Below are 26,267 nucleotides of genomic sequence, written 5' to 3'. Positions count from 1 at the left end.
GGAAACTGAGACCAGAGAGGGACACCACCAGTTGCACCACTCGGAAAGACAGGGTAAGTCCACGCACGAGCCATGTCCCACCTTCCAGTCCACATTCATTGCCTTCAACATATAGGTAGGTGGTGCTTATTCAGATGAAGGGGAAAGGATTTGGGAAAGACCTCTAGGCCCCACATGGGGTCTTGCCTTGATAGTACTCATTTCCTGCCTCCTCCTCAAGACTGCAGTTGAAGAGGGAGCTCCAGTTCTAAGGGAATCCCAGCTTTCTGTAGCCTCAGAGTGCTGGGATCTCTTCCTGCTGGGGGGATGGGGCCACATCCTAGTCTGAAATGTCCTTGCTGAATGTCCCTTTGGGAATGTTAAAGGCGGCTGTCGTGGACATCTGCTGGGAGTGGGTCCTTGTCCCTCAGCTCAGGGTCGGCCCTGGAGGGATTCTCAGGCCTGCCTTGAGCCTCAGAAGGGAGGCAGCCTCGGAGGCAGGCCCTCACGGATTCTTTCACTTCAGCCTCCAGGCCCTTCATCTTGGCCTCGTATTCCTTCAGCGCCTCCTGCTGGAACTGTGGAGGCAACAAGGATCATCATCTGACTCAGGAGAGGACAGCTTCCCCTGCTCTCTTCCCTGGGATGAAATGTCCAGAGACTGGGAATGTCCAGTGGGGTGGGAATCAGGAATCTCTCAGATCCCGAGATTATAGAGCTGTCTCATTTGGAAAGGCCTAGGGCCATATGGAATCTAGAGTCTATGACTCATCACGACAACGTCTTCAGACCCAGACCTCTTGACTGGAAGCTCCCTGGAGCATGAACAGGGCCCCTTTGCACCCTGAATCAAGCCAGGTAGGCTGTACTGGGGGCCAAGGTAGAGCAGTACTCTTTACCTGCTTTTCCATCTCCCGGATCTGTTCCAGGCAGGCTGCCTGCTTCTCCTCAAGCTTCTCCTGGTGCTTCTCTAGTGTCTCTGTCATCTGGGTGGGAGTAAGAGTCAGGGCGTCAAGACAACATTCAGACAGAGCCAGACTGGGTTCATGACTGCATGAACAGCTTACCAGCTGTTAGACCTTGGACAAATTCCTTACTCTCTGAACAGTTTTGTGGTTGGTTTGTTTTTTAAAAAATCTATAAAGTGAAGAAAATAGTTCCTGCCTCATTGTGTTGTGAAGAATTAATGAGACACTACACGAAAGCACAATGCCAGGTGCAAGGGGAGGATTTAGTGGATGTTAGTGCTTTGTTAGTATTATGGCAAAATCATTGTTGTAACCCCAGGGGACTTTGGGTCCATTCTCAGCAGGGCTTTCCTTCTGACTCCTTAGACCCTTAGGAGGCTCCGCTCATTTCTTTATCACTTTTCCACCCCACTTGCTTGTTCTGCTGGCCAGTTCATCCATATAATTTCCATCTAGTGCATCTTGGTAGAGGCAGACTCCTTTAGGGTGGTGCCTCAACCTTCATACATAAGCCAGAACCCTTAGATACTCTAGGGACTCCCCCATCTCCTGCACTACCTCCTTCTAACCCTAACTGCTTGCACAACTCTGATCAGTGCTTCTCCTAAGGGCAAGTTCAGGGCCTGGAGCCATCCACCCTCGAGTGGAGAGTGTGTGTGTGTGTGTGTGTGTGTGTGTCCCCTTACACACCTGTTTGATGACTTGCACCACTTCCTGGATGTGGGAGCTGTTAATCTCTCTTTTCAACCTGTTGGGGTAATAGAACTTCAGAAAAGGCAGGAAGACCCTGTGGGGAGCTGGGTGGGACTGAGTGTCCTCAGCATACAGGCAAAATGGGAAATCCATCAGAGGAGCAAATATAGAAGCCTAAGGAGTATGTGAGAGGACAATGGGGGTCTAGGAGACCCTCTGAATGAATGGCTTCCTCACCCTCCTTCAAGGGTTACACTGAAAGGCACAGGTAGGAAGAAAAGCAGCAAGAGAGGACAGGCTTTTGTCCCAACATACACCTTTCTCTTTGCATTCATTTTTCTTCAGAAAATTCTGTGACCATAGGTGGCAGAAGTGGGATCAATATGCACAAGTCAGGGAAGAGGCACATCTCCGGGAAGAGAGGCAGGATTGTGGAGCAGCCTCTTCCCACATGGAGTGGGCATGTGCTCAGTCTTGGACCTGATCTTTGAGTCCTGAGCCTCAGTTCAGTGGCTCACCTCTCCTGGGCCATTTTGTCTGTAGTGACCTTGACCATGGCCTGGATCCGCTCTATCCTTTTGGTCTCCAGTTTTTTCTTCATCTCTTTGGTGTCACTGAAGAGAGACAGGCATCAGGGAGATGTTTTGTGGGGCCTGACCCCTTCCCTACTGGAAGGTGAGAGGTTTGGGAAGGGCGCAGTCATACTTTTCAGAGGTCTCCTTGAGGGCCTTCAGCTCTGCGGCTTGTTTCTCTCGGGCAAGCTCTATCATCTTGGCAATTTGCTAAGAACGAAGGGGGGGCTTAGTGAGAAGGCTTCTGTTGTGCGGAGGGTTTGAGGTTGGTTGTGGCTTCAATGGTCTTCCACATGTTCCTTGAAACTCCCTAAACGTCCTCCTTCACCTGCGCCGCCCCCCAAGTGATGGCAATCTTTGAGGAAGGGTAGAGAAGAGAGGGACAGATTTTTAGCTCAGGACCCCAGCTCTGGCACCTCTGCCATGTTCTGCTCCTTGCGCTTCAGAATGCACTCGTACTGTTCCTCGCCCTGCTGCAGCAGCTCCAGTTCCAGCTTCTCCTTCAGCTCCCGCACGCGAGCATCTGCGCCCTCGGAACCCTCGCCTGATGCCTCTTCACCGGGCAGCGTTCTGCAAAGGCCACGTGGGGACAGGCCCTGAGTCCTGGGCTCCCGCGCCAGCGCGGCAGAGGGCAGGGCGTCTGCCGCCCAGTTACCTCTTCTTGCGCGAGCCCTTGCTGGAGCCGAGCTTGCGGCCGCTTCCCGCGCAGCCCGGAGGCCCGAGCCCAGCCAGCTGCGCCGCGCCCCGCTGCAGCAGCTCCTCCCAGCGCCGTGCGCCCCGCCGCTCCAGCTCCCGGAGCTCCTTCTCCTGCCGCCGCTGCAGCTTCGTGATGCCCTTCAGCTCTCGCAGCTCCTGGAGACTGGCGGTCTGCGGCTCTGTGGAGGCGGTGTAAGTGTAGCAGTGTCCCACACCCCACCCACACCCTGAGCCATAGTCCTACCCTGGACTCCTTCCTAGGATTCCCAAGGCTCAGGAGGCCTTACCTGCAGCTTCTTTCAAGGTCTCTTCTTTGGTCCTGGTCCCAGCAGCTGAAAGAGCCATAGAGTGGGCTGAATGGTGCTCTGAGTGGGCTGAACTCCCTGCCCCCTGGGGATATCAGCCCTGGAGTTTCAGAAATATCAGCCCATCACAGTGCACATGACCTGTGGACATAGCCCTTCCCTTCCAGATGAATGTCTTTATTTTAGAGCTGTCCCCAGCCTGAGATGTGCCTGTAGGTAGGTGCAGGGTGTGGGCCCTCACCCCTCCCAGTAACTGAAAACCTGAAAAACATACCTGCCGACCCATTGCTTGTTGGACCTGAGGCCCCATTGATCTGGCCAGCGACTGGGCTCTTGGGTGGGAAGGGCTTCTGTGTAGGGAGGACAGGTTAAGAAGGTCATTCTAATAGCCCATGTCCTTTCTTCCTGAACCTGTGGTTCCACCCCTCCACATCTTCCCACAAAGAAAACAAAGATCCAGCATAGTCCCACCCATGATCCATGCAGCACAGACCTCAGGCAGACCTCCTCCCATGGCCTCTTTGAGCTTCACAGACTTCTTATCATGGGCACTGAAGAACTTGATGGGGTTGGCCAGGGCCACAGTGAGATCTGGGTGCACAGGGGCATCATGGGCCTGCTATGAAGGTGTCCCTAGAAGCCTTCTCCTGTCCTCACCCCTTTCTACCTGCCTCTTTTTGGAGGCTAGTTTGGGCTTGGGGAAAGGGGCCAGCCTGGAACTCCCAGCATGCCGTAGGCCTCCTACCTGCCCAGGTGTCAGGCACATAGTCCTTCATCTCCAGGAAGACAAATAGAGCAGGCATAGTAAGGGGCATGTTGCTCTCACTGCGCAGGCACAGATGATGGTATCCTGGAGGCCACGGTGGGTGGGGTTAGCACAGAGCATTCCCACCCAGCTCTGTACAAGAGCAGATCAGCCCAGTACTAGGAACTTCTAAGTGCCAGGACTTAGGGACTAGTTCAGCACATTTCTGGCTGTGTAATCACAGGCGAGTTATTTTGCCTCTCTGGGACTGTTTCTTCACCAGTGAAATGAAGATAATAGTATCTACCTCATGTGGTTATTGTAGAATAAGTGAGAATGTATAATAAGTTGTTAGGGCATTTTACTTGGGAAACTGCCCTAGTAGTTCCCAAAACTTAGACTTGTGTATTGGATAAATCAAGTCCTCACCTCTGTCAGTTCCTAGAAAGGCACTGTTCCTACCTCAGCCCTGTGATGGATACCTTGAGGATCTAGGGTGAGGTTTCAGGGCCCCCACCATTGGGACAGGTTCCCGACACTGGCTTTCGTCTCGGGCTCCCAGAGAAGTGAAGGAGGATGCTTCTCCTCACCTGAGTTCAGTGCATTGATGGGGATGATGCGGTGCCCAAGAAACTTGTTGTTCTCTTCCATCACAGCTACCCTGAGGGAGGCCAGCTCAGGCATCATGATCTGAGGAGAGGTAGGGGCAGGTCAGGCTGGGGAAGGAAGAGTGGAACGGAGCTGCCCTCTCCTTGGCTTCAGAAGTCTAACGATCAGTATGAGAACATGGCAGGTGTTCCTGTTTGGTGAGGATTGTCGGGGGCAGGTCTTGGCTGGTCCCCACAGGAAAGAAAGAAAGGCCGGGTATGCAGCCCCAGGCTCAGGGAACTCTGATGCAGGTAGACCCTGGCAGCTTTGTCAATAAGTACCCAGTGGAAGCCAAAGGTCTCCATGATACAGTGGGTGCGTGCGTGTTCCTTGGCCTGATAGTTCACATTTCTGCCTTTAGGCCTGACCTGTGTGTGTGTGTGTGTGTGTGTGTGTGTGTGTGCGCGCGCGCATGATAGGCACACACATGTGCATGAACACACATACATATGCAAACACACACAGCCTCTCTACCAAATAAACTTCTGTAAAATCAGTTTTTGTTCTCTTAAATTCAGTTGAGTGGGGAGGAGAAGGATCAAGGAACTCCCTTTATTTCCTCTTTCCTAGAGTAGAAGTCAAGACCTTAGAAGTCAAGAAATAGAAATAGATCCTTGTCTCTGCTCTGCTCTTGTTCCCCACCTTCTCAAAGACAAAAGGATCCTCTTTCCAAACAGGGTTGATGGAGTTGGGACTGGGTGACAGCTTGGTGCGGTAACGCCTCTTGGGGTCCCCAGGAAGGCCGAACAGCTCTACTTCCACATACGTGCGCACACTGCGGTCGGACAGGAACTGGCCAGAGATCACCTGGAGGCGGAACCCAGGACAATCAGCTCCCCAAACTAGACTTCCCAAAGCACTGGGCCGCTGGCCTTGTATAGTGGAAACAACCATCCCTGGGTATTAAGGGGGTGTCCCAGAGGTGGTGTGGCTCAGGGGTTACAGCTCAGTGCTGGCGTCCAGGGTGCTTCCAGCACTGAATGAAGAGGGGCAGCCTTGCCATCTCCCTCCCCAGACAAGGGAGGGACAATGCCCTCCCCCAAGTCCTGGGTCTCTGCTGCCCTGTTCTGCCCATTCTTCCTCCCCTCCCCCACACCAGCCCCAGCCCTTCCCCTTGGTTTCCATGGGGACCAAGAGGCAGCCTCCAGTGCTGAGGAGGAGGCAGTTTCCAAGGCAACTTGCTACTGCACAAACTGGCTGGGGCTGAAGTTTTCAGGATATCAGGGGAGGGGGTTGGGAGTAGAGGAGTGAGGCACCTGCTTCTTCTTCTCAAGACCCCAGCCCTCCCAGCCACCGCTCTGCCTTTGAGTCTTGCCGTAATGGACAGAGTGGTGGCAACCACCACGTCGATGCGGTCCACTGAGAAGGGGTTGAACTGCTTGTCTGGCCGGCGCATAAAATCATGCTTGAGAAGGTAGCCGCTCTGCCCATTGAACTCAAACAACGCCATATTCTGCTGCATGGGCAGGTCTGGGGAGACAAGGGCACTTGGTGAGGAGGCTCAGCCGGGAGTCTGCAGCCAGAATCTACATCCTATCTCCCAGCCTTCCCTGTTTTGTGAATGGGGAGGTTGGGCGGGCCCTGAGGGTGAAGGTTTCCCGTGTCACAGCCTGATCCTTAGTTGGGGCTAACAACCTAAAGTCAGCTGAAAGCAAAGCCATGACCAGACTGCAAGCCATGGAGACTAGCAGCGAGAGCCAGTGACCCAAAAGATCCTCACACAGGGCTAGACCCTCGCCAGCACCTTGGCATTTTTGCATATATGCTCATAAATGTACAGCCATATGTTGTTGTCATGTCCTGTCAAGTTGGAACTGACTCATAATGGCTAACCTACTCTAACGGGTATTCAGAGGCTGTGAATCACAAAGAAGAAGACTAGCCATCTTTCTCCCTTGGAGCAGCTCGTGGATTCAAACCACATGCCTTTGTGGTAACAGTGCAACTCCTTACCATTAGGCCACATGAGTTCCCTGTCTAACTATATAGGATCAAGTTAATGCATTTATACCACACACCAAATATTCTTACCCATGTACAAACATCAAGATACTACCAGTCTTAAAGATTTCTCCAGGGAGGGAGTGAAGACAAGAGGACAACGGGAACAAGGATGTTTCAGGGACCTAGCATGCTCTCACCCATCGTCTGGAAGTTGAGGGCAACCATCTGGCAACCAGCATTCCAGAACATCTGGGGCATGTAGTTGGAGGAGTCCACGCGCGTGCCCTTGGGGTAAATACGGCTCATCTGGCGCTTGTTATAGCTGTCCTTAAGTATAGGAGCCTGATCCCAGGCCATCTGCAGTGGGAAGGACTCAACAGCCCACCCCTAGAAGCCCTTCCCCAGTCCCCAACCCTAAGCAGGGACGCCGGCTATGGAGGCTTCAAGGATACTCCACAAACTGCACTGAGGCTTTGGAAAGCAGGTCGTAAGCCTTGAGCTCGGTGAAGGAGGAGATGACATAGCTGCGGTTCTTCTCTGTGCAGGGAAGAAAGCAGGGTGCCCACATCAGGCCTTCCACTCCCTCAGCCCTGCTCGGTGTTTTAGGGCAGCTCCCTCCAGCCTAGGGGTGCCTCCCATCCAGTATTTTCTCTGAGACCTGAGGTTTTAGGGAATCAAGCTCCTGGGGAACAGACATCGATCTAAATAGGTAACAGTTTGTGCCAAGGATAAAAAGCCTTTGCAGTGGGCATGTACTGGGTCCTAGAGAATGCCAGTATGTGGAATGGGCTGAGGATGTGCCCAAGGGGTCAGGATGTGCCCAAGGGTCAGGTGCATGCTGTGGACTTGCACTGTGACCAGCTACAATGAGTGAGGCATGCAAGCTTTGAATGCATGGAGTGAGGTATGAACCAAGTACTGCATGTTTGTGAGTGGGCACATATGGGGGCATGAGGTTGAGAGGGCATATATGTGGAGGTCCAAATGTGTGGGAGTGTGTACAGAAAGCAATGCATGCTGGGGACATGTCCAGGAAATGAGAGGTATGCCCTGTACATGTGTCCCAAGAAGATAAGGGTAAATAGCATGGTGCACTCAAAAGATGAGGATGCCGGCCTTGTTTCTCAGCCTCTTATCCTCTCTTGGGACCAGGGTTTCTAAAATTGGCTCAGTCCAAGACACAGCTCAGTCTTGGGAGAGCTCAGCTGTTGGCTCTTTGTCAGAGCCACAGAACCCCCAGGGCTGCAGGACTTCCAGACCAGCCTAGCTGGGGAGGGGGGATGGCTTGTCAGAAACGGCCTGCCTGTTGCCGACACTCTCCAGAGCATTCCACTTGGTGCCAAATTCTTCAGTTCAGCACTGAGAAACTGGGAGCCATGGCCACTTAAACAAACCGTTTGCCTGACTCCTCTGCTGAGTGTTTATAGACAGGATCTGAGTCCAAGGAAGGGGGAAGGTCAGTCCTCAAACATCTCAAGACATGCTTCTTGACAAACTTCTGAATGTTGCCTAATCCCCAGTTCCTCTGCTGCACAAGCAGCAGCCCACAATAACTCACGTGCAGAGAACTCAAAGGAAATGAACTTGGTGGGCTGGATGTAATTGACTAAGCTGGACATCTCTTCGTAAGCTGTAACCTCCAGCCCTGCTGTGCCCTGGGGAGGAGGGAGGAGGGTAGAGAGAACATTGCTGAGCCCAAGATGCCAGCCCCACTGTGCACCTCCCCACTCCCTGCAGTGGGACACAGGAAAGAGTCCCTGGAGGACCGTCACACACCTCATCTGACTGCATCTTCTTTATCTCTTCTTCATCCAGGCTTCCAGACTCCTCCTCATCCTCACCGACCTCTTCCTCCTCCAGTTCAGCTCCTTCCTCGCCAGTCCACACTGTGACACAAAGCACAGTCAGCTTTGGGGACATTGTGGGACCCTTGGGTCCAGTTGCCTCCCTGGCACATTTCCAGGTCCAGCCCCATCTCTCCTTCTCGAGACCCCCACCACCTTCCTTTCTGGCTGCCTCACCTGTGTCCTCCTGCACTTTGAGTGGGCAGCTGCCCTCAGCCTCTCCACTAGGCTCCTTGCTGGGGGATATTGGACCGGAAAACTGGTTTTTCTTGTTCTTTATGAGGATCTTGCCCCGGAGGTCCTCAGGACTGGGCAGAGGGGTGCCTGGCTTTAGCTGTGGGACAGGAGAGAAGGTCAGCAGGAGTAGTCTACGCTCCTTCACATCAAGTCATGTTCTGCTGGCCCCTGTCTACTTCTCTAGCTCCATCACTCATCACTTCTGCCTCGTATATTTAACTCCTTTCTGACTGAATTGAACCCGGTTTCTCAAATTAGATGCCCTTCCATCTATCCAGAACACCCTTTCTCCGCTCTACCAGATAATTCCAGTTTGTTCTTCAGGCTTCCATTGAAACATCACCTCCTCCAGAAAGCTTCCCTGAGCTCCTAAAGCCCGGGCAGGACTCCTCAAGTGTGCCCATAGCAACGACTAGGTGGTCTGGTTTCTTATCTGTCTGCTCACTAGAAGTTAAGTGACCTGAGGACAGGGACTGTATCTTGATCACTAATACACCTCCAAAGCCCAGCCTGGGACTGATATATGGTGGATGATATGGTCCTAGCCCCTCAACCCTTCCAAAGGAACCCCAGTGTCCTCTGGGCACAGCACATTCTGTATCCTGGAACCTGCCCTGCCCTGGGCTCCCAGACCCAGAGACTCCACAGAGAAGTCCTCTCTGCTCACCGGAAACTTGTCCAGGGGTTCTGTGAGCAGCATGTCCCCAAACATCGTCCGGCAGTACTCGGCCATCTTAGCCTGTTGTCGGGGTCTGCAGAGAGTTGGAGGGGATGCTCAGCAACTCAGTCCCAACTCTTGTTCATCCTAGATCAGGGGCCCAGGAGGTCAGAGATGCAGGGTCTCAAAGAATTCCAAGGAGATTGTGTTGAGACCTGGGAGAGAGCTGGAGGGATGACCAGGGGCTGGGAGCAGTTAGGAGAAGGATGGAAACAGGTAGGAAGCCGAAGATAAGAAGGAAAATGAGGCTGAATACATACGAGTCCACATGGTTTTCAAATGACAGGATAACGGGATAAGGGGAAGTCTTGAAGGCACTTTCTGCAATAGCTTCGATGGCTTCCTAGGGGAGAAAAGGACTGATGGTGGTGAGGTCAGTGCTTCAAGCTCCCCTTCCTGATGGCACCTTTCCCCACTCTCAGCTTTAACACACATGTAACTGGATGTGCATAGCTGGCCCCCAGCCCCTCAAGTCCCTCTCTAGTTCCTACTTTCCCCTCCTTCTGCTTTACTAGCATCCCCCATCTTCCCCCAAAAGCGCCTGGCCCAGGGCCCTTCTTTGTACCATCCTGTCAGTCCCCACCACACCTCAACCCTCACCTTGAAGAAGATGTCTGTGGTCATGGTGAAGCCATGCGTTATGATGGGCTCCTCATCAGGGGGCTTCCCCTTCCAGCAGTCCAGCTCCACACAGCGACAGCCCGACAGCAGCACCTGACGGTACATCTCAGCGGAGGAGAGGCCTGAGAACTGGCTGCCTGCAGCGGGAAGGGGGCAGAAGCATCAGTCCAGGGCAGTTGAGGCCACCGCTACCCCACTGCCCTCCCTGCTGTCCGGCTGGCAGGGTCAGCAGCATGTAGACATCCCCTGCTGAGGACTCAGCATCTACACGAGGAGAGGGCAGCAGTGAGGTTGCCGGGACCTACCTGTCAGGTAGGTGTTGTGTGAGGAGTTGATGAAGTAATGATTGAGTGGCTGTGTCATGTCATGGTGAAGCAGCAGCTTGTCATGGGCCAGCACGCTGTTCTCTGGCCCACAGAGAAACCAGACCATGCCCTCAGGTGACAGTTGACCTGGAGGACAGGGTATATATGTCAGGAGTATGGCCCAGCTGCCAGGCAGGACAGAACTGTGGTGGGTGAGGAGTTCTCACCCCTCTGCACGTTGATGCCACTGGGTTCGTACTTCTCAATGAGGCCCTGCACTTGGTCAGGCCGTGCGGGTGGGAACAGCAGGGTGTTGAGCCGTGGGTCCCTCTGTTTCTGGTTGATAAACTTGGTTAGATGCTCCTTGGTCATGTAGGGCTTAGCCTTGGCATGACTGTAGACCAGACAGAGAAGCCCAGGTTGGCATTCACTAAGCTTTCTCAGGTGGATCCCAGCATGGTGGGTGGGAGGAAGAGATTGCTAGCCACCACCCTGTACCCATGCCAACCCGAGCCCGAGAAGCTCACTAGGAAGTGAAAATCTCATCTATTTCTGGTCGAGGACAGAGGCTCATGAGGAAACTCTTGTAGACAGATTCTGGGAAGTCCTCCGGATTAATGGCATCATTCTGGGAAATAGAAAATTATCTCTGATGAGATACCATCTCACCCCAGCAACAATAGCAAAGTTCAATAACATAGTAAACAACAATTATTGGCAAGGATGTGGAGAGATTGGAACCCTCATACACTGCTGGCGGGACTAAAAAATGGTGCAACCATTATGGAAGTACTTTGGTATGTCCTTAGAAAATTGGAAATAGAAATACCATTTGATCCAGCAATTCCACTACTAGGTATAGATCCTAAAGAAACAAGTACTGTGACAAGAACAGATATATGCACACCCATGTTTATTTCATTGTTATTTACAACAGCAAAAGGACAGAAACAGCACAAATATCCAATGGACAAAAGGTTAAAGAAACTGTGGTACACGACCTATAATGTTAGCTGCCATCAACTCGAGTACACTTCATGGCCACCATATGAATAACAGATCTGAACCCTGTTCTATCCTGTACCATCTTCACAATCTCAGACTCACTCAAGCCCATTGCTCCAATCACTGTGTCAATTCTGATGTAGTTAATGTCATTAACTTGTACAGTTAAACTTATTAAAATGGCAAATACTGTTATAAAAAATTAAAAATATTTTAAATGTAAAAAAAGGAAACTGTGACACATTCACACAGTGAAGTACTGTGTAATGCTAAAGAACAATAAAGAATTTTTTTTAAAAAAACACTGTATAATATGGATACACCTACAGGAAATTATGTTTAGTGACATAATTCAATCTCAAAAGAGCAAATTTTGTATAAGACCACTATTGCAAAAAGCTAAAGGATGGCTGGTTTGTACACAGAAAGACTCATTCTTGGATGGCTACCAGGGATAGAAAGGGAGGGAGAGGGGAGTTAAGATTAAGTTTTAAAAAAAATAATTATCTTAACATCCCTGGTCTCATCTCTTCAGTTAAAAACCCACAACGTTGGCCCAGTCCTGGACACAGGGAGCGCTCAGGGGAGAGAGAAGACCATCATGGACACCATGCCACCAGTTTCTTAAGGCCTTGATTGTGGAGCAAAGAACACGCTTGGTTAGTTTGCTTTGCCTCTGAATTTGAACAATAGCTAGTCTTTAATATATAGAGCAAAACTTACAGAATTGAAAGGGAAACATAGACAATTCAACAATAATAGTGATGAGCCTACTTTTAATAATGGACAGATCAACTTGGCAAAAAATCAACAAAAAAATTGAAGACTTGAACAACACTATAAAGCAATGAGGCCTAACAGATATTTATGGAACACTCCACACACATCAGAACACACATTCTTCTCAAGTGCACATGGAACATTCTGCAAGATAGACCATATGTTAAGACACACAACAAGTCTTAGGAAATTTAAAAGACTGAAATAATACAAAGTATGTTCTATGACCCTGATAGAATAAAATTAACAATCAACACCAGAAGGAAATTTGAGAAATTCACAAATATGTGGAAATTAAATAATGAGTCAAAGAAAAAATAACAAAGGAATTAGAAAATACATTGAAAGGAATGACCATTTGTTTTATTGACATGAAAGACAAGTACACCATACCAAAACTTACAAGATGTAGCTAAAGCAGTACTTACAAAGGACCTTAAAGCTGTGGATGCCTGTAATTAAAGAAGAAAGATCTCAAATAACTTAAACTTCTATCATAATTTTAAGAAACTAGGAAAGACACAGCAAACTAAACTCAAAGAAAGGAAAGTTATAATAAAGACCAGACAAAAACAATTAAACTAGAGCCTAGAAAAGCAATGTTGTTGTTGATTGCCCTCAAGTGGAGCATGACTCATAAATTCATAGCGACCCTGTGAACAAGAGGCCTGAAGCCCTTCCACAACCATCACCATTTACCAAAGTGCACAGAGTTTCCAGAAGCATGCTGTTTAGGAAGTGAATGCCACTCCTGTTTCCAAAAGAATAGTGGCTCAATAAAACCAAAAGTTAAGCTTTTGAATATATAAACAAAATAGACAAATCTTTAGCTAGACTTACCAAGAAGAAAGAAGTCTCAAATTAAAAAAAAAAACAAAAAACCAAAAACCCAAGAAAAAAAGGCGGGACATTACTATCAATCTTACCGAAATGAAAATTATTGAGAGGGATTTCTTTGAACAATTGTATGCCAGTATATTAGATATTTTAAATGAAATGGATAAATTTCTAGAAAGACACAGACTACTAAAACTTAAGAAGTAGAAAATTTAAATAGATTTTCAATCAAGAGATTGAATTAGTAATTGAAAAACTTCCCACAACAAAAGCCCCAGATTCAAACAGCTTTGTTTCAGTTAAATAGAATATTTAAGGGAAAATTACCATCAATCCTTCAAAAACTCTTCCCTAAAAAAGTCAGAAGGAATACTTTCCAGCTCATCCTTTAAGTCTAGTATTACCCTAACACCAAAACCATACAACAATCCTATAGGAAAACTAAACTTTAATATCTTTTATGAAGAGACAAAATTTTAAATAAAACACAATAGAAGGCAAATATTTGTAAAAAGGATTATATAGCATAGTCAAGTAGAATGTATTCCAGAATTTCATATTGATTTAATAGACAAAAAAATCAGTCACTGTAACACATCATATTAATGGAATAAATGACAAATCCACATGATTAATTCAATAGAACCATTTGACAAAACTCAATTCACTTTCATGATAAAAGCACACAACGAACTAGAAATAAAAGGATATTTCCGCCTAATTAAAGATGGAATGTTTTACTCTCCCCCAAAATAGTCACAAAATGAGGATGTTTTCTGTTGCCACTACTATTCAGTAATGTGTTAAAGGTACTATATAGGATAATTGATCAAGAAAAGAAAAAAAAGACATACAGATTCAAAAAGAAGAGACAAAACTATCTGTATTTGTTGAAGTTGTAATTGTATATATTCTTAGAAGTGCCTGTGATCTTGCATATAGAAGAATCTATAGAAAACCATTATACTAATAAACAAGATTAAAAAGATACAGGATCTCTTTCTCCTTGCCTTTGAATCAGAACCAATTCATAGCTGACTCTCCAGCAGGTTTTCAGAGGCAGTAAATCACTCGAGAGGAGATTGCCTATCTTTCTCCTTCAGAGCAGGTGGTGGATTTGAACTACTCACCTTTGAGTTGGCAGGGCAACTCCCTTCTGACTAGGTCGCCAGAGCTCTCTAAGGTGTAGGATACAAGTACAATATACAAGAATCAATTGTATTTCTGTATGCCAACGACAAACAATTTAAGAATGAATTTAAGAAAACTGCCCCATTTAAGACACTATCACAAAGAATGAAATGTTTATGAATGATTTTTAAAAGGAACTGTGAAATTTGTACATTAGCAAATACATGTTTGAAAGAAATGAAAGAATATCTAAAGAACTAGAGATACTCATGAATCTTGAATAGTGTTAATAATATTAGATGGTGTGACTTCTCAAGCTTATTTACATAGTCATCACAATCTGTATAAAAATCTAACTGACTTTTTCACAGAAGTTGATAAACTGGTCCTAAAGTTCATTTGGAAAAAGCAAGAGAGCCAGGATAACCAAAGCTACCTTGATTTAGAAGACAAAATTGAAGTATTTGCACTTTCTGATTTCAAATCTTAGTGCAAAGCTACAGTAAGCAAGCCAGTGTGGTACTGGCATAAGGACAAATCAATGGTAGAGTATTGAGCAACCAGAAATAAACTCTCACATTTATGATCAACTGAGTCTCAACCAGTGGACCAAAGTAAATTAACTGGGGAAAAGAACAGTCTTTCTAGGGTAACTGGATATCTATCTGCAAAGGAATGTAGTTGAACCTCTACTTCACACCATAACCAAAAAAGTAAAAGAAAAATTAAATCAACTCCCTAAATGTAAGAAAGAACTACAGAAGTCTTAGAAGAAAATATCAAATTTTAATGACCTTGAATTAGGCAATGGTTTCTTACCTATAACATCAGAAGCACAACATATGCTTTTAATACACAACAGATCACACAGGCCTGAAGAAAAATTTTTAAAATGTGTGCTTCAAAGGGCACTTTCAAAGAAAGTGAAAAGACAAGTTACAGGAGGAGATAAATTATTTGCAAATCAGAAATTCATTTGTATATTAAAGAGTCATATCCATAATATATAAGGATCATTTCTAACTCAACAATAAGAAGACAAACCAATTGAAAAATTAGCAAAGGATTTTATAGACATTGCTCCAAGGAAGATACACAAATAAGCATATGAAAGGACTCATAACATCATAGTCATTGTAAAGCAAACCAGCTCACTGTCATTGAGTCAGTTCTGACTCAAGCACCCTGTGGGGCAGAGCTGAACGGCTCTAAAGGGTTTCTAAGGCTGTGTAGACTCACACCTTTTTTCCTGAAGAGCAGGCGGTGGGTTCAAGCAAGAACTCTTTCACTAGTATACTAACGCTTAGCCCACTGTGCCACCAGGACTCCTCACTACCCACTAACCAGATACCAAGCCCATTGTCATTGGATTGATTCTGACTCATAGTGACCTTCCATCAGATTTCCGAGGCTGTAAATGTTTATGGACACAGCCTACCTTTCTTTCTCCTGAGGGGCAAGCAATGGTGAAATCTACTCTCTGAACTTTTGGTTAGTGGTAGCACAACACATAATGCACTATGCCCCCAGAAGTTCTTTCATTATCCACTCAACTACAAGAACAACAACAACAACAAAGTTCTCCCTGCGGTTGAGTCAGTTCCTCCCCATTACCCCCTCCAGCACGTTTCTGAGGCTGTAAGTTTAGTGGGAGCTCAAATGGGTTAGTGGTAAGGAGTTGTACTGCCAACCCAAAGGCAGGCAATTAGAAGCTACCAGCTGCTCTGAAGGAGAGAGATGGACAATTGCTTTCTGTGTCATTTATTACCTTTGAAAAAAAAACCCTGGAAGGTCAGCTGTGAATTAGTTCTGACTTGAGGGCACACAGAAACAACAGCAACAATCTTAATGAGAGAAGATGCCCATTTTCTCACAGGAAAGGAGCCACTGATGGATTCAAACCACCAGAGACAAGTGGCGTTTTGGATAGCAGTCAACACACTGTGGAGTACACAACCAGAGCTCCTCCCTTCATCGCACACTGTGGTTGTTTTATGTGCCTAATCTGAAATGGTGGTTGTAGTTGTGTGCTGTCGAGCAGGAACTAATTCATAGCTGACCTTCCAGTGGTTTTTCAGAGGCTATAGATCACATGGGAGATTGCCCAGCTTTCTCCCTTGCAATCGCTGGTAGATTCAAACCACCAGGCTTTGGGTTGGCAGTGCAACTCCTTCCCACTTAGCCACCATCGCAATGGGGAAAGTCTGGAATTCACACAGGCAGGTGAGCTTGGATTCATGTAGACAGAGGTCTTGTTATATTTATTTCTAACCTTTCAAGTTCTCACCAAGAGAAATAATTTCGTGGAGAACAGGCTGTGCCCTACACAAGCCACTGGCTTAGCAGGGAGATGGGCCAGGGATCCATTCAGCTGCCCAAGCATGGACTCTGGTTCAAGATGACATCTGTCCAGAGGTTATGCCATTTGCACAAGGTGGCACCTTCTGAGGATAACTTTCATACAACTCATTGTAATTAAAATTTAACCACCTAATTTTACAGAAATGAGTAAGTGCTCTCCTGTGAGGCTCTGAATACCATGTCCAGACAACTCTGCCTTTAGTTTCATTCCTCTTCCCTTACTGGGTGCTGTGCTTTTGACTCATTGCAACCCCAAGTGTTAGAGCATAGAACTGCTTCACAAGGTTTTCTTTATTGTCATCTTAATGGAAATGAGCCTTGATGGCAGCAATTAAGTGTCCGCTGGCTGCTAAGCGATAGTTCCTCAGTTTGAACCTGCCCAATCATTCCAAGAAAGAAAGGTCTGGCCATCTGCTTCCATAGATTATGGCCCAGCAAACTGAGGCAGCTCTACATTGTCACGCAGGGATGACTGGGAGTTGGGATCAACTCTACGGCATCCAACAAAAACAATCATAAAAGAAGCAGGGCTCCAGGCCTTTCTTTCGTGGCACTGCAGGGTTAGAACTGCCTACTTTTAAGTAAGTAACTGAGCACAAGCCATTTGCACAGTGCAGGGGTCTCCTCTCCTAAGATCCTGCAGAGCCACCCTTCCTACAGCATTTCAGATCTCTGAAGACTGCGTCCTGACCCTGAGAGCTTTCCTTATCTCATTCTTTCAGGCATAGGTTTTTCTTTTTACTCTACTCGTTCTGGAAACTATTGCTTGCCACAAACACATTCATTCCACTAACTCCAGCCTCTGCTGCCCAGTGGGATGTAATGTTGATGAACCCGCTCTGAACCTACCATCTGTCAGTAACCACTGACTCTAGCATTAATGCGCTTTTCATGCTGTTGACTGGGACTGTGCTGCTGGTTCTGTCCTCAGTCTGCTCTCTGAGGCCAGCTTGGGAAGAATGGGAGGGAATTTCTTACCTTTCCTTTCGCAAGGTGGCAGGCACTGAGAGCCGCTTCCACCCTCTTCCGGTCAGCAGGAAACAGCTGAAAAAAACTGAAGGAGCAGAGAAAGGCACCAGACAGAAACAGAGGTCAGTTACAGAGATAGAAAGGTTTGGGACTCTATGTGGAACTGTGGGGAGAGAGTCGGGAAGGCTTACTTCTTCACAGGAATCTTCCCTTCCGTGTTGAGCTGCATCTTGAGCTTCACCAGGCTGGTGGGGCAGAAAGCAGCCGTCAAGGCCCTGGGAGTGGCTCACCTCACCCCACGGACAAAGACCAGGCAGGTCGGTCAGCACTTACATCTTGTCCAGAAAGGTGCTGCGGGACGCGTTGGTCGTCAGTGGATGCTTAACCAAGGCCAGCACATCCTCAGCCCAGTCCTGCAGGGCCATAGAGCACAGCGGTCAGGCCCCTGACCACACAGGTGGCCCACCCTCCTGCAGCCCAGGAATGGGTCTCTCAGGAAGTCTCAGCGATCCCGGATGTCAAAGCCCTGGGGCAGGTGCTCCCTGATACACCTTGCCCACATTCTCCTTGTAGGAGACAAAGTTGTGGAAGGTCAAGTCCACCATGTCGGGGCCGGACACCACAGTGAACGTCTTCAGCAGGAAGTTGTTGTCAGGAAAGTCCATGTTGAAAACATCCCGGAGCTTCTGGCTCTGGAGCAAGTGACCAACACAGTTAAGATGGGGGTGCTCCCTTCTCCGCCCCAAACTGCCTCTCCCTTTTCCTCCATCCCAGCCACTTCAACTATATCCCACAGGGGACAGAAGCCTTCCCTTGTTGGGAACCACAGGCCTCAGTCTTCTCCTCTCTCTGATTCCAGAGGCGGTGCTAGGGAGAGAGAGGTTCACAGGAAGGGATTAACCCAGATGGGCTGGAGGATGGTGAGGGGATAGAAAGGGGCCTGGAGTCTTATGTATTTTGTTCGCTGATTTTTGTTTGAACACAGACTCAGCCCCCAGCCTCAAGAATCCTATTTTCCATCAATCTCTTCCTCCAATTTACCTACCAACACCAGGCAAATCTAGGCAAACCAGTCAGAGGGTGGCAGGTGTCAGCGGTATTCGTCACAGTCTGGAGTGCTCCAAGGGCAGAATCTGAGCCAGTTTCCCAGAACCATGAAATCTTGACTCACTGGACCCTGATCCCAGAACTCGGAGCCCACAGAAGCTGGGAGTGGCCACAACCCCTCCTCCTTGGCTCAGGGCTGGAGTCCTTACAGTCCAGACCTTTGCCTCAGACAGCAGGTGTCCCATGCCTGTGGGAACTCCTATCCTGGCCCCAAGGGCCTGGTGGAGGGGTCTGGAGCCACCCAGAGTCTAGATTGCTACTCGGCCCACCTACCTTGGGTATCTTGGCAAATTTCCCAAAGCGAGTATCTCGGATGCTGGTGATATCTAGAAACTCCATCTCCTGGAGGGGGTCCCCAAAGGGAATACAGAAAGGGTGGGGGCAGAAAGTTCAGGTCAAGAAAGTAGAAGAGTGGAGGGACAATTATACTCCCTCAGGTTGCACTGTAGAGGCCAAGACAGACAGAGGCTTCTCAGACCCCAAATGTCCCTTCCCACCAGTCAGCTCTCTCTACTCATGGCATCCCCCACCTCCTCTCTCTGTTCCTTCCTGGCCACTGGAGTTCCTCTGAGCTGTAGCCTGCAGCATCTCCTTCACTGTCCTGGACTCTCCCCAGCCTCTCCTTCCCTCTCTTTTGTCTGGATACTAAGCTCTTTCTCTGATCTTTCAGAGTCCTCAAGTTTACCCAAAACAGAGCCGAGCATGGCCCTTTCTCTGTCTTCAGGGACTGCTGAGACAGAAACATCTGGGTCCCAGGCAGCTGGAGACTGTAATGACCGCAGTCTCCCTCCCTGTTCTGGGGTCTAATGTCAGAACAAACAGTTCCTGCCCACAGGACAGCCCCAGAGCTACCCTTCCAGTTCATTCTACACTCCCATCATCCACCTCTCCATCCCCACATGGCCAGGATACTGCCTTGACGCAGTGGATACGGAGGAGTGTCCAGAGACCCAGGGTCTGGTAGACAGGTTCTGCCTCACCTTGCTCTGATATGTCCAGTACAAGTAGTAGCCCTTGGGATCCACTCGGAGAATAACCGGGGAGGCTATTGTAGTTTCCTGCAGAGAGAAGGGGTCAGCTCTCCATTCTGAGATCTGAAGCCGAGCCTCTGACTCAGGCTGAGTCAGGCAGTGCTTTCAGAGTTCACCCTCATCCTACAAACTGCTTTTTCTGGGAAACTGAAAACATTTCCCATAATCCAAATAGCATAAAAAAGCTGGGCATGAACTTTGAAACGTCTAAACCTAAAGTGAGTAGAGATAGAGGATTGGCGATAGAATTTCTGGAAGTGCTCAAGACTTCAAATAAAGAATTTCCCTCTGGGCTCCTAACAAGGTCTTGCTCCTGCTTCAGCCTGTTTTGAAGGACCTTTGCTTGAATGAAGAAGTAGAGTATCTCTTTCTGGCCCACTGCTACTGTTCAGAAGAGCTTAACACAGTGAGCTAAGATCCCAAAGTTGGTGCACCTCCAAGACCCTGCCCAATCTGGTGCCTACCTATCTTCCCGCATGCCTGTCCTCCCCTCCATGTCTATCCCACCTCACCATCTCCTTTGTGTGTCCTGTACACCCTGAACCTGATGATCTAATGCTCTCTTGCCCAAAGCAGCCTCTTCAAAGCTCAGTGCAATGATTCAGTCATAAAAAGACTAACATTGTATAAGACTGCTATTATAAAAAGCTGAGGAAATGTGTACACACAGAATCATTCTTAGATAGTTACCAGGAAGGATAAGGGAGTAAATATTAGTAAATAGACAATAAACACATACTAAGATGTGTGGCGCGAAAGGCAATATATAGTAAGGGGATGGTTAGCACAATATTACTCAAAAAGGGGAAACTGATATAGAAAGATTAATAGGAGTCAGAATTAAAGAGAGGAAGTGGGGAAAGAGTGATTACATTGTAGGTATTAAAATGAAGGGTATAGAACAAAATGTATGTGAATGGCTGAATGAAAAAATAATTTGCAAACTTTTACTCAAATATAAAAAGAAGAAAAAAATTTTAAAAACCCAATAGTCAAAGCTTTACCTCTTCTGAAAAATCTTTCCTATAAACTATACTGTAATTGTCAGGATGATCTGACTCACAGACCCTAGACTCCCACCTGGTGATTCTCCAGGGTCCCATGGACTTCAGAGTCACCAGCTAATGCTCCACCATGAGTTTGACCCTCCAAATTTGCTGGATGAAAGGATGAAAGAGTGAACGAACACTTCTACATTTGTTTCACCCACAGAGCACATAGAAACCAAAGTCAAAGCCATTGCCGTTGATTCAGTTCCATGCACAGGACCCTAGAGGATGGAGTGGAACTGCCCCACAGGGACTGCCACAGCTTCTTCCCGGAGAGCAGCTGGAGAGTTTGAACTGCTGACCTTTCCATTAGTTGCTGAGCACTTGACCACTGCATCAGTGCCTTTTATTTTAGTGGTCATGTAAGTATAAATAACAAGGTATTAAAATTCAAGTAGCTGCATTCAAGCCAGGCCAAATGCAGAATTGACAAAGGAAATGATCAAAACCAAGTTCTTGATTAGTGATTGGAGGCCAGAGAACATTCTGGGAGAAGGCTAATTTTGGAGAAGGCTGTACTGTGCGCTACACCTCCCTCCTTCTCAAGTCACGGTTGAAGCTCTCATCCCCCCACCTTGAGCCTAGTAATAACTTTCAACTTAGAGAGTTTGTGTGACCTTCGCAGTTGTGAGAGCAGACCTGAGTCTGAATCCTGCACACAAAATGAAAAGTAGTGACTCAAAGAGCTAATTCTGTTTGAGGTGGAGCCGGAGAGAGACAAGTGTATTGGATGAGCTTGCAGCACAGTGTGTAGGGCAATGAATGCACGAATATTTGCTAGGCACCAGAATGGGCCTATGGGAGAAAGAGTTGGTTTGGGATCCTAGAGGAAAAGGGTTCAAACACACAGGAAGTTAAGAACTAGTTGTGAGTGATCACTTGAGATAGAGTTTTCTAGGCTATAACCTCTACCAGTCTCAGAAGAACATGAGTTACTCAAAGACCTTTTCTAGAAGCGCCGTAGCCCATCTGAAATCATTCTTAGGGTAAAGAGGGGAGAAGATGTTTTTAAAGTAAACTCATTGCTGTCAAGTGCAAATAAACTCATAGCTGACCCTCCAGGGAGTTTTCAGAAGCTATAAATCACACTGGAGTAGATTGTCTATCTTTCTTCTTCAGATCTACTGGTGGATTTGAACCGCCTGCCTTTGGTTTGGCAGCACAACTCCTTACCTACTAGGCCACTGGAGTGTGATTTCCCTGGGGCAGAGCCAGCAAGAGATTTTAACTAATATCTGAATTAAGACTAAGCTTTGTGACCCCAAAAAGTGTCCACAGGGCTATGTGCTATCCAGGAATAAGTGGAACATCTTGTGGCTTGTTGAGTTTTCTCCCAGGAGGGATTCTTCTCCCACCAAATACATTTGAAAGGGCTAGTGGGAGTCAAGATAAAGTCGGGGTTTGATTACACTCTATGCATTGTGCCTATTCAACATGGTGCTACACATTATGGCTACAGATCGTGTCATCTGCTGACAGTAACTGCACCAAAGACACAAGCAGAGCCCTGTCTCTGGGTATATGTCCTCATTGACAGGGTGTGGGAGATTCTGCTCATGGAAGTCAGGGTCCAGGGGGCACGTGGAGCTCTGCCTTGGAAGGTGAAGATGCCACCAGAAACACAGGTGCTGTCTTGGAAAGTAAGTTGCTTAGCCCTTCCCACCTCCAGTGACCCTCTGCCCAGCTGGGCTCCGTACACAGCCCAGAGGAACTAAGAGAGACCACTTCATTTTTCATTCTGAGTCACTTCCCAAACTCCACCAGCTCCTGGGACATGCCACCATCATGCCTCTTCAACCACATCATTCCTAGGGAAGTAGGAAGCGTCTCACCACAGGACCTCTATCCTACAGTCACAGCAACCAGATTCCTGAGCCCAACCCATCGTTGTAGGACCTGGAGCTCCAGTCTTCCTTAGCTCACAGACACAGAATCCCGTCCCCTCACCTCACCTCACCCTGTAAAAGGAGAAGCCAGTCCCCAGGTCACTTTGCTAATCCCTCACTGAGGTTCCATTTTCTCTTGCCAGCCCAACAGAGTTGCCACTGCCCAAAAGAAAGTCATCTAGCCCACCGAAGAGAACTCCTGATAAATGGCAGTATCTTCAGGATCTCAGAAGACCAGCGACCATGGACCAGGCTCCAGCTTGCCTGTTGTAGACACAGTGGGGACAGAAAGGAGGATCAAACAAGATCTTCCTCGCCCTCCTGGTCTCTGCAGACAAACGGCTGGCATGAGGCTGAACCCAGCAAGGGAAGCAGAAGCCCATCAACTCCTTGCCAAGCCTCTAGAACCTTCGATTCTCATATGGGACTCAGAAGATCTTTTGCTGCTGGCTCCACAATAGCCCAGACAGAGGGTGACTTCCTGGGGCAGGGCTAGTATGAGTAGGGAGGTGAAAAGATCCCTTTCTGGGGCGCTCTGTGCCCCAGTGGGAGTGAGGTGTCTGTGCTAAGAGTGGACACTGGACTCCTCTCAGCCTCTGGTCCGGCCTCGGCTGGGGCACATGTTTTCTCACTAATGCTGAGATCCAAAGCAACAGCTGCCGCTCTTCATGGAGATTTACAAGACAGACCCACATCCAGAGAATCCCATGACCACCCAGAAGTCCATCTCCTTCTCAGACTCAGACAGTCACACCCACGAAATCTCAGGGCCAGCACACAACCTGGCGCTCAGGGCTACCCGCTCACATGGCGGCCCAAACTTTCAGCCTTAGGTTTGTTTATCCAGTCAGTTGTATGAGCGCCTGGCTGACCCACACAGGCGCCTGCACCCCAGCAGACATAAACCAACCCATCACCCTGTCAAAACCGCACTGCAGCCCTGGCCCTGCCACCCAGCGCCTCCCCAGTCAGCCATCCCTGCTCCACTCACATCGTCCCACTTGATGAAGCGTTCGCCTTGCCTCAGATAGGCCTTCACCTCTGGGGGCAGCAGGACAGGGTTGAGCAGAGACATGGTGCCAAGTGTCCCTCTTTGGAGAAGCTTGGCTGGCACAGGAGGGCAGGAGGAAGGAAGGGGGGGGAGCCAAGCTGGGCTCACATGGCACCCGCCTTCTTGAGCTAGTCCGGAAGTCTGGGAGCTCTTATAGTCCACGGGATGGCGTGGCTGGGTGCAGAGCCGAGGCCCTCAGCCAGGAGCCCATCTGCCTTGTAAATCAGTCTCCTCCTGCTCTGACTATGGTGGGGGCTGTGGTCCCTGCTTCTGCCCAGGGAGACCCAGCTTCCCTCCTAGAAGCCCCCGCCCTCAACCCCTGCCTCTGCACTTCCTGCTCACAGCTTCCTTCTCCGTCCTGTGGAGAGCTGAGAAGCAGGTCATGAGGCCTGGCCATCGTGGACACCGAGTTCCTTAGTTCCCTGGATAGACCCTAGGGGCTGAGGTTTTGTGAGAGGAACAATATGACAACAAGCTGGGAAGACTGTTGGTCAGATCTAGCCTGAAGGAGGGTGCCAGGAGCCCACTGTCAGAAGGAACCTCCACAACAGTGGCCAGGAGGGGCTGGGACCACCCTGCGGGTGGGAGTTGAGGTAGGGACAGGACTCACCTGGAGCTGAGTGTTTTGAATAAGCAAAATTTGATGGACACCCAGCTCCTCTTTCTCAGTGCTTCCTTCCCATGAAAATGAGGAGCAAGTGAAGCAATCGCCCTTCACCCCTGACCTGGCATGCATTACTCCCTCCTCTTAGTTGGCTAAGTCTGGGCTAGGCCTGGGACCACCACTGACCAGCTACTACTACACACACAGTGCTACTCAGAGCAATCCATTGCCACCAAACCACCAAGGGCTCTCCTCTCAGACCCTCACCCCTGCTCTTTACCAAGGGACCCAGGATGAGAACACTTGGGGCATTGTGTTTGTTTGAGAGAGGGTTCAGCTCTGGGCCTCTGCTTGGGGCAGGTGGCTTCAACACTGCCCCTTGTCCCAGCTTAGCTCAGTCCCAGCCCACTTCCGCTTGCCTAACCTGCTCCTCTTATCACCCTTCTTAACCCAGCTGGGGAGGCAGGACTTCCTTCCTCTCCTGAGGGCCTGGTCTTTCTGCCCCAGGTCCAACCACCCAACCACAAGGCTCCGTCCCACTCCCTGTCAACTGTATGACCATCACCCAGACCCTAGAAGTGCCTCTGCTGGTGACTGTGAGCCAAGAAAGCAGAAGACAGGAAGCAGACAGGAAGATGTGCTTCAAGGAGAACAGTGTTATGTACCATAAATCACTATGCCACCAGAGCTCTCAGAGAAAATAGACTCCGTAAACTAGCGAGTTTGAGTTGGAGCTATGGCAACTTCTCACACAAAATCAACCCAAGGAAAGTAATCCATGGGCCAGAGAGGGGGAACCCAGAGCCTCATGGACACCACTCAGGAGCTCCTCTGAGCATCTCAGGTCCCTGCCTTCTGGACTCAACTCCTTCCCTCACCTGGTCTCCTGCTCATTCTCTATTCTCCATCCCTTTCCAGCCTCAAATCCTTCTGAAGCCCCTCTGGAAGCTCCTGCAGTTCTGATTCCCTCTCTGAGATCAGATTTCCTGTCTGTTTGAATGGATTTTGCAAGTGAAATCTCTGCCTCATCCTAAAGCCCTGCACCTGTCACCTGCAGCCAGTCCTTACTGCCTGCACCAAAGTCCGTCCCTCTTGTCCATCCTGAAGTCATCAGCACCCTCTCCACTTGAGGCCTAGAAAGACAATCTTGTCCTTCCTTAGCTTGGAGAAGGCAAAAGGACAGACTCTCTCCTCTCTTCACGAGGGTTGAGGGTACCACAGGGAAGGCAGAGGTGGTGAGATGCCTCACTCTGGTCCTTTTAATTAGTGGCTGATTGTGGCTCTGAATCCTTGGACCTAAGCCTTGACCATCATTACCCAATGATGGCGCAGTCTGAACCCAGGTCTGGAGATGCCACTGTAGCCTTGATGAGGGCCAGTACTATCCTCTCCTCCCCACATCCTGCAAAGTGAGTGCATTCAGCCCTGTGAATGCAGGAAATCCAAGCAGCATGGGGAGCTGGAGAGCCTGTTCATCAAGGGTTTTGGTTTTCTTCGTTTCAAAAATCGTTTTTCATTGTTTTGTAATTTTAAAAGTAAGTTGTCAAAGGCAAGTATCATCTAGATAGTAATAGAGAGGATAGAGGGATAATCACAAAGGTTCCAGGAATTCCTGACTAGGGCTCCTGGGCTGAGCTGGATAGAGGACACCCAGGCTGCCTGCCAATTGCCTCCCCACCACCACCATGGCTGGCAGTGATAGGGTGACAATGCCCCCTGCTGGGCAGGCTGGAGAGCATACACCTCCAGGGGAAAGACTGGGAATCTAAACAAAGCCCACTGGGAGGGGAAGTTTCCAGAGGGGTCTGTGGTCTGTACATTAATAGATGTGGAAAGTCTGGCACGTGTGACCTCTGGGTTGCAGAAAGCATGAAAACATCCAATACTGCCTGCCAGGGAGATGCCTGTTGCATAGAGTTCACAAGTCAGTGCCAAACTCCCTTGCTCATCAGCAGCTTTTTAGGGTAACATTTCTTTGGTTTCCCAACCTATTTGTTAGAGAAGCTAGTTTAAGTTGAACTCAGATCTCTGAGAGATACATTGTTGTTGTTGTTATGTGCCGTCGAGTCGCCTGCGACTCATATGTACAACAGCCCTAAACTCCGCTCTGTCCTGTGCCAATCGCACTGTCTCTGACACTCCCATCCCAATTATCCCAGTCACTGAATCAATCCACCTCAT

The 26,267-nt window shown here is 48.6% G+C and overlaps 1 protein-coding gene across 1 annotated transcript; it reads right to left on the bottom strand.

Moving 5' to 3' along the window:
• Nucleotides 1-359: 359 nt before the first annotated feature.
• PLCB2 (phospholipase C, beta 2) lies at nt 360-23,717 on the bottom strand. The gene is made up of 32 exons (XM_006883022.1): nt 23,423-23,717; nt 19,446-19,523; nt 18,739-18,807; nt 17,910-18,050; nt 17,692-17,771; nt 17,550-17,603; nt 17,368-17,443; nt 10,803-10,903; nt 10,503-10,669; nt 10,276-10,422; nt 9,950-10,107; nt 9,610-9,692; nt 9,299-9,383; nt 8,572-8,728; nt 8,327-8,436; nt 8,109-8,205; nt 7,003-7,087; nt 6,748-6,872; nt 5,922-6,076; nt 5,249-5,413; nt 4,549-4,648; nt 3,959-4,063; nt 3,707-3,804; nt 3,488-3,563; nt 3,196-3,240; nt 2,868-3,087; nt 2,629-2,782; nt 2,346-2,422; nt 2,159-2,254; nt 1,638-1,695; nt 879-965; nt 360-557 (listed from the first exon to the last, which is right to left on the bottom strand). The coding sequence occupies exons 1-32, from the start codon at nt 23,504-23,506 to the stop codon at nt 360-362; spliced, it is 3,531 nt and encodes a 1,176-aa protein (XP_006883084.1). The 5' UTR covers nt 23,507-23,717.
• Nucleotides 23,718-26,267: the final 2,550 nt, after the last annotated feature.

The sequence above is a fragment of the Elephantulus edwardii genome, unplaced genomic scaffold, assembly GCF_000299155.1.
Source record: "Elephantulus edwardii isolate Elephantulus edwardi_28Jun2011 unplaced genomic scaffold, EleEdw1.0 scaffold00026, whole genome shotgun sequence".
Classification (NCBI taxonomy): domain Eukaryota; kingdom Metazoa; phylum Chordata; class Mammalia; order Macroscelidea; family Macroscelididae; genus Elephantulus; species Elephantulus edwardii.
The sequence above is the reverse complement of the archived record's forward strand: the minus strand, read 5'-3'. Positions and strand labels throughout refer to the sequence as shown.